The sequence below is a fragment of the Trametes versicolor genome (assembly GCF_000271585.1).
Source record: "Trametes versicolor FP-101664 SS1 unplaced genomic scaffold TRAVEscaffold_4, whole genome shotgun sequence".
NCBI lineage: Eukaryota > Fungi > Basidiomycota > Agaricomycetes > Polyporales > Polyporaceae > Trametes > Trametes versicolor.
Window position 1 is genome coordinate 948,441 of NW_007360324.1, and position 18,269 is coordinate 966,709.

The 18,269-nt window shown below is 59.7% G+C and overlaps 8 protein-coding genes across 8 annotated transcripts; 5 read left to right on the forward strand and 3 right to left on the reverse strand.

The window, feature by feature from the left end:
* Positions 1-717: 717 nt before the first annotated feature.
* Positions 718-1,151, reverse strand: TRAVEDRAFT_27932 (uncharacterized protein). Its single transcript, XM_008037895.1, has one exon. It carries the CDS (start codon positions 889-891, stop codon positions 733-735), a length of 159 nt encoding a protein of 52 aa, XP_008036086.1. The 5' UTR covers positions 892-1,151; the 3' UTR covers positions 718-732.
* A 401-nt stretch (positions 1,152-1,552) lies between these two features.
* Positions 1,553-1,996, forward strand: TRAVEDRAFT_27933 (uncharacterized protein; the record flags this gene model as incomplete). Its single annotated transcript, XM_008037896.1, has 2 exons — positions 1,553-1,715; positions 1,767-1,996. Coding segments are annotated over exons 1-2 (176 nt in total), but the record flags the coding sequence as incomplete, so codon positions are not given.
* TRAVEDRAFT_70735 (uncharacterized protein) lies at positions 1,995-6,116 on the forward strand. The gene is made up of 5 exons (XM_008038505.1): positions 1,995-2,041; positions 2,104-2,834; positions 2,891-2,958; positions 3,020-4,896; positions 4,959-6,116. The coding sequence occupies exons 2-5, from the start codon at positions 2,526-2,528 to the stop codon at positions 5,705-5,707; spliced, it is 3,003 nt and encodes a 1,000-aa protein (XP_008036696.1). The 5' UTR covers positions 1,995-2,041; positions 2,104-2,525; the 3' UTR covers positions 5,708-6,116.
* Positions 6,117-6,379: 263 nt separating this feature from the next.
* TRAVEDRAFT_70736 (uncharacterized protein) lies at positions 6,380-11,180 on the forward strand. The gene is made up of 7 exons (XM_008038506.1): positions 6,380-6,656; positions 6,732-8,100; positions 8,157-8,547; positions 8,602-9,045; positions 9,099-9,304; positions 9,360-9,586; positions 9,637-11,180. Exons 1-7 carry the CDS (start codon positions 6,568-6,570, stop codon positions 10,808-10,810), a joined length of 3,900 nt encoding a protein of 1,299 aa, XP_008036697.1. The 5' UTR covers positions 6,380-6,567; the 3' UTR covers positions 10,811-11,180.
* A 448-nt stretch (positions 11,181-11,628) lies between these two features.
* On the reverse strand, positions 11,629-13,794 carry TRAVEDRAFT_145600 (histone deacetylase RPD3). Its single transcript, XM_008038507.1, has 7 exons — positions 13,711-13,794; positions 13,547-13,659; positions 13,298-13,490; positions 12,870-13,243; positions 12,401-12,768; positions 12,196-12,344; positions 11,629-12,137 (listed from the first exon to the last, which is right to left on the reverse strand). Exons 1-7 carry the CDS (start codon positions 13,742-13,744, stop codon positions 11,701-11,703), a joined length of 1,668 nt encoding a protein of 555 aa, XP_008036698.1. The 5' UTR covers positions 13,745-13,794; the 3' UTR covers positions 11,629-11,700.
* A 141-nt stretch (positions 13,795-13,935) lies between these two features.
* TRAVEDRAFT_165007 (uncharacterized protein) lies at positions 13,936-14,824 on the forward strand. The gene is made up of 4 exons (XM_008038508.1): positions 13,936-14,117; positions 14,171-14,262; positions 14,317-14,604; positions 14,661-14,824. Exons 1-4 carry the CDS (start codon positions 13,973-13,975, stop codon positions 14,700-14,702), a joined length of 567 nt encoding a protein of 188 aa, XP_008036699.1. The 5' UTR covers positions 13,936-13,972; the 3' UTR covers positions 14,703-14,824.
* A 125-nt stretch (positions 14,825-14,949) lies between these two features.
* On the reverse strand, positions 14,950-16,070 carry TRAVEDRAFT_63897 (uncharacterized protein). Its single transcript, XM_008038509.1, has 2 exons — positions 15,893-16,070; positions 14,950-15,842 (listed from the first exon to the last, which is right to left on the reverse strand). Exons 1-2 carry the CDS (start codon positions 15,906-15,908, stop codon positions 15,007-15,009), a joined length of 852 nt encoding a protein of 283 aa, XP_008036700.1. The 5' UTR covers positions 15,909-16,070; the 3' UTR covers positions 14,950-15,006.
* Positions 16,071-16,716: 646 nt separating this feature from the next.
* Positions 16,717-18,130, forward strand: TRAVEDRAFT_45559 (uncharacterized protein; the record flags this gene model as incomplete). Its single annotated transcript, XM_008038081.1, has 2 exons — positions 16,717-17,404; positions 17,973-18,130. The coding sequence occupies 2 exons, from the start codon at positions 16,717-16,719 to the stop codon at positions 18,128-18,130; spliced, it is 846 nt and encodes a 281-aa protein (XP_008036272.1).
* Between the last annotated feature and the right edge of the window lie 139 nt (positions 18,131-18,269).

Here is an 18,269-nt window from a genome sequence, read left to right on the forward strand (position 1 = left end):
AAGCAGTATATGTGTTTCTGACCCCTCGCGAGCCGGCGGCGAAAGTCTATGTCCACAAGCGCAGAATTGGACAGATGCGCGGCAACCGTTCCGTGCTTGCAAAGCAGGCCGCTGCCCTGACGAGTAGCTCAACCCCTTAGAAAATGTTCTCGTATGTCGGTGTCACTGCGTTGATACTCTCTATACACGAGATCGGGCTGCAGGTTGCAAGAGACACATTCGTACTAAGGTGATGCACGGCGGCGGGTCGACGAGGCAAACTAAGATAAGATATGAGGCCCAGCCCGATATGGCAGCAAAACAAGCGCCTTGCATGGGATCTCTCCTCCGAAACTGTTCATTTGAGTATTGGACTCCATACCGCCCACAGAAACGGCGGAAAAAAGCCCCCATTGATAAAGGGCTATATGAAGCGGCTCATGTGGGTTTTACAGGGAAGCACGTAACGATTTGAGCGGCTGAGGAAGGATCCAGCTGAGACGGGCAGAAAAGTCATTTTCAGGACCCCGGGGACCGGAAAGGGGGATGAGGACGTAGGGTTGGAGTCAGCGCTCCCTTGGCTGATTGCCCCTTGGTACTAGTGGGAGATATCACGAGCGGCTATATTTCCATGACAATCCGGATATATTTGGACTTAACTGACGAATATTGTGCAATTTGTTTCTCGCGCACCGCAGCTTCCGACATCTGGTACTCGACATCGACCATCCGTTTCTCATCCACCACCATCCTCTACACAACGCAATGACATCTGATCTTTGTCTTCGCGTATTTGCTCTCAAACCGATGCCACTTCCCTGGAGAATCACGTAGGGCGGCGTAACGCCCAGGAGTCGAAGATCGGTGGAAGGCGATGGACAAGGAACGGTGAAGTCCTGCTTTACCGCACATTGAAGACTATCGTTTCACTTAGCTCCCTTGAGCTCTTGAAGCACCCCGACGCCTTTCAGGTGAAGAGGTGTCGGGAGGATGCTTCGTGATCGTTCTTTTGGGGCGTGTGGTTGTTGACGTCAACCCTCCGCGACTAGTGCGGGGCCTTCGCTACTGGACCCGATTCATCCACTGGCGATACTCGCGTGCATTGTCATGTGTAAGTTTGCGACCCTTGACCCAATGTCACGACGATGTTGTGGCTTGGGGCAAGTCGGCTAGGTCGGTCCTATAAATCATCCTTCCCGCGAGTCGTGCACGCTGACCGACGATCAAGTAATATAGAACACCCTTTGCGACCCTTTCCAATGAGCTATAAACATGCCCAGTGCGGGTTGCCAATGATGTGCAAAATGTCAAGGTCAAGGGCTCTGTGCTCGCCTCCCCTGTGGCTTGCCTCGCCTTCGGCGCTTGAGGGCTTCGAGCCAAGTACCAGGTACGTCTTCTTAGAGTGGATCCGCCTTTTTTTTTCAGTCCTCTAACGTCTATATGGTAGCAAGATTGACAAAAGGGCATGCGCAGTTTCGCTGCTCTTGTCGACGACCCCTTGGCGGGCATTGCGCTGTCGGCAGGCTTCCAAAGCCTTCTGGCCGAGAGCGAAATGGTCATATCCGCTCACCATGAACGGACACGGCCGGCCCGTACTCGTTGAGGGTGACGCGGGCTTGGTGTCACCGATCGTGAAAAAAGGCTCCGGGCCCTGGGCATGGCCAAAGAGGGGAAGTAGCGAGATATGGAGTCTCCGGCCGGAGGCGCGCAAGGCACGATGGCAGTGAGTGTGCAAAGTCCGTTCCTGCATGCTTTTGGAGTCGAACCACAGGGCTGAGAAAGTACAGGTCTGCCATGTGATGGGGGACAGCGGTCGAGATGGGGACATGGCCCCGGGCGCGAGTGCGTCGGGACGGACGCAAGAAACGAACCACCGTTATCAGACGTCGTGGGGTGGGTCCCCCCAAATAGTGCGCTTCCGAGGGGCGACGACGGAACGTGGAGACGGAAGACAGAAGGCCTCCTTTGTTTGGCCCCCGCGACCCGCGACGCACTGGCCCGTTGGGCTTCAATTTTGCGCATCAGGCGGGCTGGGGCCAGAGATCAGGACGGTCGGAGCGAGGTGAGTGGTGTGGAAACTCAGGGCCCGAAGGGGTGACATAAGAGTTTTGATGCTTCTGGAAGTGCTCGGCGCGAGCGCACGCGCGGGCGCTGTCCCGGACCGCTCGGGAGACGTGTCCGGCGACGTGGGCGCTGCGCAGCGTACGGCGAACGTGGCTGGCGGCGAGGGCGGTGCGATGCACAGCGGGCTGGACACGAGGGGGCGCGTCGGGGGAGGGCGGGGGACGGGCGCTTGGAAGATTAGGCGGACGTTTTAGGTTGCGTCATCTAGATCGGAGCTGCGGCCATCAAGGCTAGCTCGAATTAGGCACGCCTGGGACGGTTACCGCTAGGGTCTCAGAAGCGCGTGTCCTTCCTTTCTCTTCAACTTCCCTCTCCCCCCCACCTCCCCGCCCACGCCCCTCCTCCTCCTAATTACTTCCCCTCCCCCCTCGCTGGTCGACCCGCTACTTCCACCATCTCTTAATGCGCGCCGCCCGTCCCTTATGTTCCACCCCATCCTTCCAGCACCTCCAAAGCACGCGTCCGGCCAGCACCAGTATGGCACCAGAACGCGCTCCAACTCGGCCATCAAGCCCTCCATTCGCCTCCGCCACTCCCCCGACGCGCCGCAGTCCCAGAGGCGTATCAAACCCGCCCCTGTCCGCAAGGCCCGAGCAGACAGCGTAGAGGGCCCTGCCCCCGCGCCCCCGCCACCCGACCTCCCTGCTTTCCCGCCTCAGCACGTCTATCTCCACCCGGAGGACGCCGCCAACAAAGTTTTCATTGCCCTTGGGCGCGCTCTCATGTCTGTCGTACGTCGTCAAACTCTATCTGTTGAGCGTGTATATGCATATGTGCGATCTTTCAGGACAACCGCGCAATCACGGTGAAGGATCTTGCCGAGCTCTCGATGAAGTCGGGTCTTATGTGTCAGAAGTGCGTCGTATGCTCCTCTATCATGTTCTTCCGCCTAACCTCGTGTATATTGTTCTACCAGTGTCTCCGCTGCGGGCCAAGCCATTGCAACATTCATCCGCACCCACTACGCCCGATGCGAAGCACAAGACGACCAACCCCTCCTCCTCAAGCACGGCATGTCCGGTACTATGTTCGACGACGACCTTGTTCCAGCGCTGTACTCCCGCGTCGGTGGCGCGCATTGCACCCTCAACAACGGAGCGCAGGATAGGTTGACCAACTTCCGACGAGGTACGCAGGTCTGGTATCTCAGCAAAGCTGCCGGCGCACCTTGTCCGTTCGCTCGGGCGGGCATCCGTCTTTGCGAGTACAACGAAGACGGGAGGATTGGGACCGTCCCTAATCCCGGCAAGGAGCGGAAGCGAGAGCGGGATCGAATGCGCAAAGCAGCACAAGCGTGTGGCCAGAAACGGAAGCGGCTTCCGCGCTCATGCGCTGACAAAGGACCACTCACTTCTGATTCCTCGGACGACGATGAGGAAGAGAGACCACCGAAGGTGAAGCTCACTCTCAGACTCCGGCCTTGTCTCGCATCTACCCCAGGCGCGTCTTCCTCACACTCGGCAAACTCCGTCTCCATGTCTCCGTCGGCAAGTCCCCAACCAGAGGAGGACTCTGATGTCGAGCAAGACTCGGATTATGACTCCGACAGCGATTCGATGTCTGTGGAGGAGGATGAGGATGATGATATGAACGAACCAGGACCTGCACTGTTGCTCCCTTCCCAGCGCTCCCCCGGACCCTCTCGCCCGTTCTCTCTTCCTCAATGTGTCCCTCCGCCTCTTCCTGGCTTCCCCTCTGCGCCCGAGACCTATCGACGTTCTATGTCCACCCCGTACAGCGAGAGATCCGGCTCCCCTCCGCCGGACTCTGAAGCAGAGGACGATGATTACCATATCACCATGACAGATGCTCGCCGACTGTACTCCCGCTCTTGTGCGTCTACGGAGGACGAAGATTCTGCCTGGGACGGCGACTTCTTCGGCGACGTGGATGTGGACGCCGAAACTCAGTGGGACAGCCCTGGTCCCCGTTCGCCCTCGGTGCAAATCGAGGACGAGGTCGTCGTCAAGCAGGAACCCACCGATGTCCGCGGCCTCCTCGACGCTTGGGAGGATCTGGAGACTCGGGCGACAGACCTGAAGGTCATCGACATTGTGGCGCAGGCCGCAGCGGCCGAGCGTCAGATGGAAGAACAAGCCGCATCAGATGATCTCTCAAAGTGGTCCTGGCCGAGTACACTTCCGGAGAGCACCGAGCATATCAAACAAGAGGACGTCGAGCCAAATCTATTGTTCTCTGACAGCGAGTTCTCGCCGCCACCTGACACCGAGTCTCCTCTCCCCCATTACGACTACGACCCGTACGATTCTCCTGTGGAGGAACGTTCGTTCAGATTCGACGCCGGCTCATCCTACGACTCGCAGTGGAGAGATGTGGAGATTTTGGGTCCGGACAGCGTCAAGCCCCGCGATCTCGAAGATGGAGTTTGGCACGAGTACCGAGGCCGGGCCGTTTCCCCAGAAGAGCCAATTCGGTCGCCCTGCCCTGGATCTTCTACTGCCCCCGACCCTTCTTCCCCTTCGTCTCCGAAACTCTCACGCGCTGCGCTCCCCCCACTGGATGTGAAGTCGACAGATGTGGGTGCAAACATTGCCCAGGGAAGGAACATGTCGATCACCTCCCCGTCTCTGCTCGCGTCCTTGACTTCGCTGTACATCCGGAGCCCCACTATTCCCGCAGCGTCCACCCAGCGCAACGCTGGTTATGCGGTGGGGGATGCGCCTGCCTCAGCGCCCAGCACGTCATGCGTCCGGGATCCCTCGGAGGACGAGCCTTTGGTCGTTCACACTGTCCACGAACTTGAACCGGCTATTTCTGCCACCCAATTCGAAGGTGCGTTGTTTACATGTGTTCCGAGAGCGTGGAAACTGACAAGTCGTGTCTTCCACCTGTAGGAGTGCCCGTGTATCAAATGACCTTGGGTTCATCCTTGGTCCTTCGCCGCATTGACACAGACTTCGTGAACGCCTCTCCCATCGCGCAGCGTCTTCGGGTGTCCTGCCCCTCGGCACCTAACGCCGTGGCGGTCATGGGTGGGTCGCCAAGCATCTGCGGAACGTGGGTCCCACTAGACGTCGCGCGAACCTTGGCCAAGGGCGAGTCCGCCCTCGAGACGTTCTTGTCCTACGACCTGCGCTGTCTTTTCCCTCCGTCCCTCAACGCAGTACACCCTGTTGGCGACCGGCAACCAGCATCCTCCGGGTATGGTCACCAGTTCAAGTCGGCATCAGAGGCGAGGCGTCAATCCATGACTTCGCACCGGCTGGAGCTCCCGCCGCGTGAATTCGAGGTCTCATGGGAGGACCACCTTTCCACGCATCCGTCCTTCATTCTCGCGACCTCTGCGCTTGATGGGCACCGACCGGCGATGGAGGAGGCACCGCTCCCCGTCGTGGAGACGCTCAGCCCCACAGAGGAGGCAATGTTCCATGTGCTGTGCGCCGATCCGGAGTGGGACGAAGCGCCGCGATCGCCGACCGAGGAGCACGCGCCCGAAGTGGGCGACACCGCCATTCGACCGGCGGACACTACGGAAACCCCGCAGGACCGCCCGCTCCGTCGCTCGAAGCGGGTCGCAAACACGGTCACCACACGGTCCCGCACGCGCTCGAGCAAGAGGGGCTCGCGCACGTCGCTTTCTTGATCCCCCTTTACCCTCTCCATTCACCATTCAATTCATGACCCCCTGCTCTCGCGTCTTCTGTTCGAGTTCTAAGCTTATTCCTTTCATGTTCAAAGCCCTCCGTTTCATGCCGTTTCGCCGTAGAGTATATGTGTACCGATTATCCCATCCCCGCTCCGTTCCGTCTATTTTTTGTTGCGCACCCGGACGCCCGCTGCCGGAGAACGGCCTCGGCCGCACACTCGCTGGTTCTGCGCGCCCGCTTCGAGGTGATTTCGAGGGAGGCGAGGATCAGATCATTGCGCCTGTTGTTGACGGGGTGTGATGGACGTGCAATCGCCGCCGATTGCGTGGATTTGCGGGCGGTGGGGGGTGCGGCGGGGAGGTATGGTACGAACTAGTAGTATGCGTGTATGCGCCGAATGCGAACAATAGGACCCTGTTTAGTGCAGCGAGCGAGTGCGGTACAAGGGACGGAGGCTGGCCGCGGCTGTGGGAGCAGAGGTCGAGGGCCGGCGGGCGGCTATAGAAGGGGCGGAGTTCGAAGGGGGGAGGCGTTGGCGGAGGAGCTGGGTGTTTGCTGTTTGCTCCCAACCACCTTCATCCTACTTAGTCCACTATTTACTGGAGTCGTCCGTACTGTAGTAGTCCTGGGCAGTCCCCTTCTCCCTTCCGCCCAAAAACTTGCTTTCTCGCCCGCAAGGCAATATTACGACCTGTAGCCCCCTGCTCATAGTTACCCATCGGACTCCGCCTGCTACTTTTACCCCTCTTGCTTGCTCTCGCGCACTCCTGCTCTAGCTCTGGCTCTAGCTCTGGCCCGTCCTCCCCTGGCTGTCCCAACAACCTCAAGTAATTCCTAATCCGCACCTTCAGGCCCCATGTCGCTCTCCGCCAACGACAACTCCTTTTCCCGCGTCTCCTCGGGCAAGACCCCGCCCCCCGCGCCCTCGGCCGCTTTTGCCAAACGGTACGTCCCCCCTTCCCACCCATCGCCCGCACGATCGTGCGATCTGCCCCATCTGACCCTGCCCACGCTCAACAGCGCGAGGGAGCTCGAGGCTGAGCAGACCATTGGCGCCAGATACAGGCCTCCCGCGCTGCGCGCCCTCGCCTCGGGTGGCTCTCCCCCCAACGAGCACCCCCCGTCCGCGAACACCCCGACCGATCCCTCGGCTTTACCCCCCACCAACTATCCCCCGGGCTTCAGGAGGGCGAGGGCCGGAACCTTACCTTCCAACGTACAGCTGGCCGCCCAGCGCTTCGCCGCTGCTTCGAGCAACCTAGGCAGCCCCGTACAGTCCACCGAGTCCTTCTCCGACCAGCTCAGGCAGCGCGCCGAGCTCGGGACCCCGACGTCCACGTCAGCGGCAGGTGCACCCGTGCGCCCCGGCTTACGTCACTCGGCCTCTGTCGCCTCGTCCGTCGCTTCGTCTGCTCTTACCGAGCGCAACAGCCGTCTCCGTTCGGGCTCGCTCACGCTGCCCACTGGGGGGCTCTCGAACGCGTTCGGGCCGTCCATCTTTTCGTCCTCGTGGCTCTCGTCGCGCACGGGCGTAAACGGGCTGCCGATCCTGGACGATTTGCGCTCCGTGGCATCCATGGACTCTGGCGCTGACGACTTTGACGTGCACACGCTCGATTATCTCGGTCTGGACGATGGTTTGCGCCACCCTCCGGCGGCGACGATCTCGGACTTGCGCAACCAGGCGCAGGCCGCGATCACGGCCAATCTGAACAGCAGTCACTCTCGCATGCGGGCCAGCACGGTCTCGAACCCGTACCACATCCGCCCGTCGGCCGCCTCGCTGCTGTCGACCCCGAACGGTGAAGAGGAGGAGGAGCTCTACGAGGATGATGTGTACCGCCGTGGTGGGCAGGGCATTTATGGAGAGGCTGACAACAGCAACTATCTGTCGACCGACTACATCGCCCAGGGCTTCAAGCAGTCCGACCACCTCAGCGTGGGCCTCGGCACCCGCCCGCGCGCCATCTCCGTGGGTACCCTCGATGACTCTACGTCCCGCCTCCACCGCCGTGCTGGCGTCGGAGAGATGCTCCCCAGCTACGGAGGCGACCTCTCCCTTCACTCGGGTCTCGGTAGCTCCAACCTGAGCCCCGCGGGCATTCTGCGTTCTGACAAGACGGCTACCCCGAGGAACGGTTTGGCTGCGAGCGTGCATTTCCCCAACCAGGAGCCCCCTGCGAGCCGCGCTTCGGCGTACCTTGCCGCTCCCTCTCAAGGCCAGAACCGTGCTGTTTCGCCGAAGTCGGAGAATCCGTCAGGGCAGATGCAAACGCCGACCCGCTCCCTCTGGATCGGTAACTTGGACAGCTCATTCAGCAGCGAGCAGCTCATCCATGTGTTTGCACCGTACGGGGCGATTGAGTCTCTCAGGTTGCTTCCCGAGAAGGTCAGCTGCGTCGTGCTCCGCGGTTATCGATAGAATCTGACATCACCGTCCGGTAGGAGTGCGGCTTCGTCAACTTCGTCGACCAGGCCGATGCCATCCGTGCGAAGGATGACGTCCTGAACCGCCTTGGTGGGGACATCGGCATGCCTAACGGGCAAACCGTGCGCATTGGGTTCGGTAAGGCAGACAGCGCGCCGGTCGCTCCTGCGAAGGGTGCCAACCTCAACAGCCCGATCGCTACGTCCCCTGGTGGCGTTCTTGGTAAGGCCGGCAGCAACAATGTTGGCCTGTCTGGAATGGACGCGCAGCTGCAGTCGACGCCTACCCGTGCCCTTTGGATCGGGTCGATCCCCTCGACGACGACGCCCGCTACGATCCTCAGCGTGTTCAGTCCCTATGGACCAATCGAGTCTGCGCGTGTCCTGACGCACAAGAACTGCGGTTTCAGTAAGCTCTTCTCTTCTTTTGGTTAGATCTTCGGTGGTTGACACGGATTTGCAGTCAACTTCGAGCGTCTGGACGATGCCGTGCGGGCCCGCAAGGCCCTCAACGGTCGCGACGTCCTGGGCAGCGATGTCGGTGCCATCCGCATTGGCTTCGCCAAGGTCCCCGTCAAGAACGGACAAGATGGCAGCGGCGGGCAGGACGAGGGCGCGAATGTCAACGTCCAGGGTGTCGGCGACCTCAGCGTCGGTGCCACTATTCACGCTCTCCGCAATATTAAGGGTGCCTCGACCATCCCGGTCGACCAGCAAGTGCTCAGTGGCTCCTTGGAGAACTACCGCTCGAACCTTCTCCTCAGCATGATCGCGTCTGGGGCACACACTGGATACGATGGCCCTGGCAAGCCTGGGTGGAGTGCTTCAGTCACCGAGCAGCAGATGATCATGAAGGAGCTCAGTGGAGGCAGCCCCGACGCGGAGGCTGACATTCACGCTCTGACTGGTCTGTTCATTAACCTCGTTGTGTCAAAGAGGTTTGCTGATGGGGCCGTGCAGAGTTCCGCCCGCCCACGATGTACTATACCACGATTCCCCTGGTCTCTGAGAGACCGCACAACAGGCGGTGGGATGCGTCGAAGCTGCGTGAGCTCCGCAAGAGGCTCGATACTAGCACGATTACGACCGAAGAGATCGACAACGTCGCCGCCGACTTCCTGGACGGCGAGATCGTCGACTTGGCGTCGGACTGGCTCGGGAACACGGTAAATCACCCCGCGCATGTTTATCTGATGTGTTGCTCACTGGATGCGCTTCCAGGTGGTGCAGAAGCTGTTCGAGAAGTGCTCGTCCGCGCCCAGGATGGCTATGCTCGAGCGGATCGCCCCGCACCTCGCCATGATTGGCATCCACAAGAACGGCACCTGGGCCGCGCAGAAGATCATCGAGTGCGTCCAGACGCCCGACGAAGTCGCGCTCGTCACTGCGAACCTGCGCCCCTACGTTCCCCCGCTCCTGCTCGACCAGTTCGGCAACTATGTCGTGCAGTAAGTTCTCTATCGCCGCCCTATGGGAGTAGGAAGCTGATTGTTTGTAGGTGCTGCCTTCGCTTCGGTGCTCCCGCGACGGACTTCCTGTTCGACGCGATGGTGGACCGGCTGTGGGAGATCGCGCAGGGACGCTTCGGCGCGCGCAGCATGAGGGCATGCTTGGAGAGCTCGCACATCACGCTCAACCAGCAGCGTCGGATTGCTACCGCGGTTATCCTCAACTCGATCCCGCTAGCCACTAACCCGAACGGTGCTCTGCTCTTGACCTGGCTGCTCGACACCTCGAGCTTCCCGTCGCGGTACAACCTGCTGGCGCCGCGCTTCACACCGCACCTCTCGCACCTGTGCACTCACAAGTTGGCGTCGCTGACCGTGCTGCGCATCGTCAACCAGAAAGTGGAGCCCGAGGCTTCCAAGCAGATTGTAGAGGCCCTGTTCAACTCGCCCGGCGACCATGTACTCACCGACGTTCTCGGCGATCAAGTGAATGGCGTCGCTGTCGTCCACAAGATCTTGACTAGTCCATTCGTGGATCCCGCGAAGCGCCCAAGCTATGTGGAGGCCACCAAGCGTGTCCTAATCGAGCTCAAGGTCATCGCCACCCAAGCCTACCGTCGCCTGATCGAGGAAGTCGGGTTGCCCGTACCCAACCTGCAGCCGACGTACTCGACGAACATTCCCCAGCCTAGCGGGAAGACCAAGTTCACGTCGCAAAACCAGTACGGCGGCATGCCGGGCCTCCCGGCAGGATACCCCTCCAACGACCAGGGGTTGCAGTCGATGATGGCTGCGCTGCAGATGGGCGGACAGAACGCCGCGTCCGGCCCTCCGCGCCTCCAGATCGACCCTGGCTACAGCCAGAACGGCGGTGGCGCCCCTCCGCAGCGCGGTGGCCGCGTGTCGAACCCACCCTCTGCGTTCTCGCCTGCCTCCGACCCCTTTAACCCCTTTGCGGCGCGCACGCCTGACGCCAACACGCCGAGGAGCGGTGTGCCCCGCCGCAACGGCGGGATGCCGCCCGCCAACACGCACTCGCCGTCGCCGATCCCGTATGGCTCGCAGTCGCCGAACATGCCGCAGGGCAACCTCATGAACATGAACCAGCAGCCGGCGTACAACGGGATGCCGCCGCAGTCGGTCCCGCCTCACGTCTACCAGGCGTACATGTACCAGATGTATCAACAGCAGAACCCGCCCAACATGGGCACCTTCCACGCCTAGATCCGTCCTCTCCCTGCACCCGTAACCGCTACCGGTCTCACGAACGTCACGACCTGCTCTCCGACACACACCCTGTCGAGCTACGCTACGAGGATAATCCGATCTTTCCGCCCGCTCTACCCCTCTCGATGTGTTCTACATATTATCGTATTGAATCGCGGCGCGGCAGCGCGTGCGTCCCCTCGGCGCCGCCTGCACCCCGCCTTCCATATACCCCGCCCGGTCCCATCTCATCTCACCCCCAATGTCAATAACTCCCCATAGTCGCGCGCGTGCTCACTCGTTTGGCTCATGTCCTGCCCCCACCCAATGTCCCCATGTCCCAATACTTTCTCCCACCATACTTCCGGTACCTGAACGTGAACTCGATACACCCCAAAAATTGGACGCGGCCCTCGCGCCGTAGGACGGTACACCGCTAGCGCTGTTGTCGCCTCCCCCCGGTCGCGGCCCGGGGCCCAGCTGGTTGGCAGCTTGCTTGCATGCGCTTCTGTTTCTTCATTGTCTTTTCGTGCGTTTTGAATCATCAACTCATCCTCATCTCTATTTCTCGTTGCGTGCGTTGTATTACATACGGGGAGGCTTTCCTGGAAGCCACTGCACCATAGAAATATATCACGAAGTACGCTCTCGTCTGAAGCTGTTGGCAATGGGTGCACGAATGGCCTCTACCGGGTGATATATGTTCTTGGTCCCTCGACGGTTGCCTTACCTTGTACTTTCATGACCTTTCAATGGTGGGTTCTGTCATGCTACCGTGTACACCGCCAGCAAAAGTATTACAGTAGTGACTGGCGGCCAATCTCGTAGTGTACAAGGGCACTCATATGACAGGGGATGGTACAATACCAATAAGTAAACAATCATGAACCACAGCGGGTCCCTAGTACTCAGTCGTCCTCCGCGTCGACGTCCATCTCCTCCCCAAGCTCAGCGGTTCGCGCCCGCTCAGCCCCACCACCATTCGTCATGAGCCCGCCCACGTTGACCCGCCCATTCCGCATCCCTGCCCGGTCCCGCTCCGCGAGGTGTCGATCTAGCGCGTCCTCCCAACGCGCCGCGCTCGAAAAGAATTTGCGTTTCATGCCCTGAGCGGGCATGTCGCCCGCCGCCCAGGGCTCGTGCCCGCACCCGAGGTCGTAGCCCTCTGGCGGCGGTCGCGGAACATCGAAGCACTCGCCTGTAAGGAGGCTCATACGTTTCTTCCCGCGGCGCGCCGGGTTGGAGCGGGCGCGCGTGCGTGCGAGAGAGGTGTCCGAGTCGTATTCGGAGTCGGAGTCGGGCTGCGCGGCCCTGTCTTGCAGGTTGTAGACGAACCGCGTGTGTCCTGGTGCGTGCGCGTCAGGGATGGGGTGCGTGGATGGTGGGTGTTGAGGGGGACTTACGGGCTAGTTTCTCGTCGAGGTCGTCTAGGGGGCCTTGCTCGTAGGCGTCCCCGACGCCGAGGTGCTCGCCTACGCTTTCTCGGGGCACGTCCTGCAGCCCTACCGAGGGCGCTGGACGCAGCTCTGAGAGATACCGGAGTGCTGTCTCCCTGCCAAGTGACGCATGAGCTAGACTGGGAGGATGGCAAAATGCATTTGGACTCACCGCACTCTGTCCAACGAGTTGTCCCTTAGATTCATGTCCTCCATGTTGCTCGCGGGGACCTCCAGCCGATATCGCGGGCCAAACCACTCAAAATACTCGTTCCAGGGCATATTAAGGTCGATGTCGTTTTCGATACCCAGCGCACATGCGGTTTCGTACGTCCACGTCCGCGCGACGTTCTTGACCGTGTACCCTCCACCGCCCAGCAACATGAGCGGGATGTTCTTTTTGCGGATGTACTGCACGCAGCTCGCGTGTCCCTGCATCGTGAGGTTCAAGCAGCCCAGCTTGTCGCCAGAGAGCGAGTCCGCGCCGCACTGCAGGACAATTGCGGACGGCTGGAACACGTCGAGGATCTTGTCGATGACCTGGAGCCGGCAGCAAACGTGAGTTCAGTCCTGGTGGGCGGCACATCAGTCCCCGCGCCCCGGCATGGAGGGAAGATGGCATCTCGAAATGGCGAACGCACCGGCTCAAACACGCTCCTGTACGCCTCGTCCGTGACCCCATCCTTGAGCGGCACGTTCACGGCGTAGCCGCGCCCCTTGCCGCGGCCCCTGTCGTCGAGCGTGCCCGTGCCGGGGAAGTACTCGCCGAACTTGTGGAAGGAGCAGGTCATGACGCGGTTTGTGGTGTAGAACGCCTCCTCGACGCCGTCGCCGTGGTGGCAGTCGATGTCGATGTAGAGCACGCGCGGGACGGTGCGGAGCATCTCGAGGATCGCGAGCACGATGTCGTTCACGTAGCAGAAGCCGGACGCCTCGCGCTTCTTCGCGTGGTGCAGCCCGCCGGCCCAGTTGATCGCGATGTCGGTCTGGCCGTTCATGAGACGGTGCGCCGCAGCTGCATGGATTGATGTTGGGATGCCGCCGAATGCGCGAGGGGTACGGCACTCACCTAATGAACCGCCCGCCGAGATCGAGCAGAACTCGAACACACCGTCGAACGCGGGGTTGTCCTCTCCGACTAGGAAGCGCGTTCCTTGATAGGACAACTGCGGCGCATTCTCCGGGGTGACGCGCGACAAGAACTGCACGTACTCATCGGTATGAAACCTTGTCATGGTCTCCGCGGACGCGCGTTTTGCGCGCTATCACCGGCACTCGGCGTCAACATATGTTCAGAGCGTAAGGGACAGGTACTAACAAGAACGTGCATCCTGGGAAGCATGTCATATGCGGTGAGGAGTTCGTGTGTTGCGCGCATGCGTTGCGGCTTCATGGGATGTGTGAGGCCATATGTGAACGCACCGACATCGGCTGTATGCTCTGTGTGAGTACACGTGGTGCGGGAGGTCAGGGAATACGTACGGTCGTAGTAGTAGGTGACGCGCCGTTTGGACATGGCTGGACGTTGTGGGGGACGAGCTCGAGGCTGGCGTCGGCGCCGCCGTCGACGTCCTGCTGAAGGGACTGATTAGACGCCCCTGAGTGGCAGAGACAAGGTGCGGCCCGGCGCATCCGGACATACCCAACGTCATTGACGCGCTCAAGTTGGTGTCGGTGCTTCTTGCTCTTTTCCAGGTTCTGGTCCTCGCTGCTCGTGCGCCTCGTTCTCAGTATCTGCAATAATATGGGCTCAGCTGCCTCAAAACCTGCGCGCAGGCTTGCCAAGACCGCGCCGCCGGGATGGGCTGGTGCGAGAACACCTAATCCTGCAGAACACGCACCGTCTCCTAGACCTGCCGTGCCCCTCGCAAGCGAAACGAAGACAGAAGGTCAGTCATGCCACAATTCCTCCGTGGAATCCGCGACTTATGGACGCACGAAGCCATCATGAAGGACGGTGGTGACACTCTATTGGCCAACCTCCAGAAACTTGGGCAAGTGCGGGTAGACCATAACATGCGAACCATCAAGCCAGTATGTACACCCATCTCGGACTCAATGTTCCGCTCTTTGACGGACGCGATACAGGCTGCAGAACAGGCACAACGCATTCACGATTCACGCTTGCTTTCGGAAGATCAAGCGCGTTCTTCTCGACAACCACACAACCGCCTGGTAGCCGCGTCTCTCACGGAACTCCTCGAAGAACGAAAGTACGCGCCGACACCAAAAGCACTGGAGGAGCTCCCCAAGAAATATGCCATCGACTCGGACAAGGTTGAACGTCTCGCGCGATATGTGAACAGCGTAAGCGTGCACCCAGACTTGGTGAAGAGATGGGTCAGCGAAGACGGCGCGGAGCAGACGACAATGCTGGTAAGCACAGCGTCTAGCGTGATACTACTCGCAACTAAGCTCGAGTCCTTCCGCAGGCTTCTTGGGTGAACCCAAAGGCCCGAGAGGTGCCCCCATAAGCTCAACTCAGAGCAATACACGGTGACACTTCTGCTCGTAGCAAACCCTCTCTCTGTGAGCCGACCCTCACATACCGATGTGTATGACCTTCCTCCAGCTCGTATATCCCGGCGGCTACTACAGAGCTCCCACATCACGGTTTGCTGATTGGGAAATACGAGCGTGATAGTCCTATATTGCCCGTCTCATCAGATTCGTTGAAAAAGCGACGTCGCAGTGTCTTCTCGATCCTACTACCTGATTCCCTCAAGATAGCAACCCTATATCCGTCCGTATATCACAGCATGAGTACACACAAACCAGCTACGCCGGCCTTGTCATAGGCAGCACCTCTTCACCGCTCTTCCCCGGATCTGTCCCGTTAGCAGTCGCCCGTTTCCCCAGCAAGTGGTTCTTCACCAGCCCCAGCGCAGTGAGCGCGCCCTCCCCAGCGGCCCCTGCCAAAGCCGCGTGCAGCGGGTCCAGCGCAATTTTCTGCGGGGAGTCGTCCCCCGAGAGCAACCAGAAGATCTGGCAGCCGATAGGCCCCGCCAAAAGCCGCGGCGCGTACTTCATGAAGAGCAGCGCGTACCGGTTCTTGGGCGTGATGCGCTTGATGAACTCGTTCGCGGGCGCGGCGCTGCCCTCGAGCACGGTGCGGTCGAACGTGAGCGGGAAGGAGAGGAGGAAGATGACGAGCGGGGGGAGGTTCACGACGAGCGCGCCGATCGCGGCGAAGATCATGGTGTTGTCGAGCTGGCCCTCCGCGAAGGCGTCGTCGAGCGTCGCGGGGACGGCGTACCGCAGGACGATGTGCCCGAAGACGACGGTGAACCAGTGGGAGAGCGCGATGAACCAGGAGGCGAGGATGACGACGAAGATGAGCATGAGGACGAGGCCGCAGAGCTTCGCGGCGCGTCGGAGGGTGGCGAGTACTTGTGGATATGTTTCGGCTACTTTCGCGGTTGCTTGGGCTTGGAGCCGCCGACCATAGTCTGTGAGACGGGCCACATGAGGGCTCGCGAGTACTCGGGAGGTCCAAGTAGGTGTTTCCGCCATCGAATATGCGGGATATAGCCTTGGCTCGGAAGGTGGAATGTCATCGTCCGTGACTTTGGGGTTCGACAGGCAAGGCACCGCCTCTATTCCTGCTTCGACATCTGAGCGGACCCATTAGTGGTTGAACATATCAACTAGCGGTAACACATACCTTTGCTATCACCCATTTCCGTATGTGGCTGTCGAAACTCGAGCCTCACGACGCCTTGTCTCCCCTAGGCAGACGATGTGTGATCTATAGAGGGGGGGAGGACGATCACACTAACCACGACGCCGGGCGCGAGTCAGTGGCTTGAACCGTACGTAAGTCAAGTACTGCCAGTGAGCCTCTTGAAGCGCTTTCAGCAGAGCTATCCCCAGGAATAGAGACGATAGTCTTACGGTGTTGTATGCCGAACAGGTGAACAAAGGTGAACAACCGCTGTGGGACTGCGGTCAACGCTTGCTGAGCTTGAGCTCGATCATTCGGACTCAGTCGAGACGGGATCGTGGTCCCGGTCAGGCACGTAGTGGCGCAGCCTGAGCACAGCCACCACTTGAACAGGCTGTAGGCTACACCTCCACTCAAGCCTCGACTAAGTACTGCTGACGCTCCAACCTTCCGGCTTATATCCACTGTTTGGACATCGGGGGGATAATAAGCTCCCTAAATTCACGCTGCGCTTAAAGTTCTAGAGCTGCTTTGCGTTATGACGTTTAGCGGCACCCAAAAACAGCCAAAAACATGGACCAATCGCGAATATTGAAAATAACGATACTGACCTGCTGAGTGGGCGTATCGCCGTAGAACATATTCCCATGGGCCCATCACCTCCGATACAGTCTGGGGACACTGCACCGCAGCCTTAACCGTTACGGTGGCACCTTCATCCAGCTTCACCCCCTTCCAGCAGCTACGCTTTGACTTCAGGTATGTCGTTCAATAGCGAATCTCAGTTCTAAGTTTTCGTTTGACGATGCATCGCCGCATTACAGATGGATTCAACCAATCCTCGAGCACAAGACACGTCCGCTACTAGCGAGACTCCGAGCACGAGCGAGTCTAGTCCTGCACTCGACGGACGCTACAAGAACCTAGTGGCCCTATCACTATTCGGCACCCTCATTTTCTTCGCTATTGGGGTCGCTGCGCTTCAGAACGCCTTCCTCGCGCTCATCGCCCACCTCATCCTCGCCCACTGCGCCGTCCCGCCGATCAATGGCCCGTTCGCTGCAGCCAGCCTCAAGGCGACGTTCGTGCTATCGCTGATCAACACACCCTTCGTCCTCCTCCCCGAGTTCCTCCACACGGCGTACGCCTTGTTGCAAACTGGCTTCAATCTAGAGTCGTTCCGTACCCGCAGAGCCGCCTGCGGTAACAGACGCCCCTCTACAGGCCGGCTCAATGCGCAGCGAGCCATGCGCCACGTCCTGATGGCATCCTCCGGCCCTGTAGGCTCCCTCGTCTACCGTGCGCTGTGGTGCTCGCCGGAGGGATGCGCGGCTTTGGACCCGCTGCACGCCGCCGTCGCCGCCATCGCGGGAAGGGTGCTGCTTTGGGGCTACCTATTCGTCCGCAAATGCTTCGCCGAAGACGTGTCGGAGGAGCTGGAGAGCCTGCGCCAGGAGCAGCTCAACGTGGAGCGTGACGGGCTAGACAAGCAGTCGGCTAGAGCGAAGGATGGTGCGTCTCATAGCGATAGCGTAGTGTAACACCAAGGAAGTCCTTCAGTTCCAGCTCCCAGGACTCGTGCACTGGTGTTGCAGTGACCTCAGGTGTCGTAGTTGTTCTGCGTGGGGTGTCATACTATTTTGAACCTAGATTTCCTGACTGACTTGAAATATGATCTTAGCCTCGACCAGTCTGCATGTTAGCGTTGATATTTGCGCCGAGGAGGGATCCAAGCCGTTTAGACGCTGGTTTACCCTCTTTGAACTTGACGTCGATCTGGCCATCGGCGAACGCTCGGTGGTTTGCATGTGCAAGAGTGTTTCCACGACCTAATCTCAGCTCTTTTTTTCTGGCAAATATCATGACCACCCTACCCCCACGCCCCCCTTTATAAAGAGAAAAGAGAGAAAGGAGGGGCGTGTAGGTCACTGTTCAAGCAAGTTCGAACTTGTTTACTTCAAAGGTGAGCTCAAATCATGAGTCTGAACTTGAGGGCGCCCGCTGAAGTGCGCGCTACTTCCGCCATCAACAGAGTGTACTACAGGGCTCTGTACTACGGTGCCGCAGATCGTGACCACAGTGATGCTCGCGTGCCGCATCAAGGAAGACGACCTCACCAATCCCAATACTATGCAGCTGGAGCCCACATCATCTACTGCGTGTCTACTTGGCGCCGTTCAAAGGCTGCGTGGTGATTACACAGACCCGCCTGGCAGCCATGAACTGGACCTAGAGTAGTGGTAAGCTCCAGTAGCACTGATGAACAGTCGTAGGTTCAGTATCATGGTCTTGTGATACAGTGCTAGCTGCCGAAGGTGGTGTGTCACTAGGAGGCCGGATGCGTACGCAGCTTGGGCTCCTGCTTCCTATCAGTGAA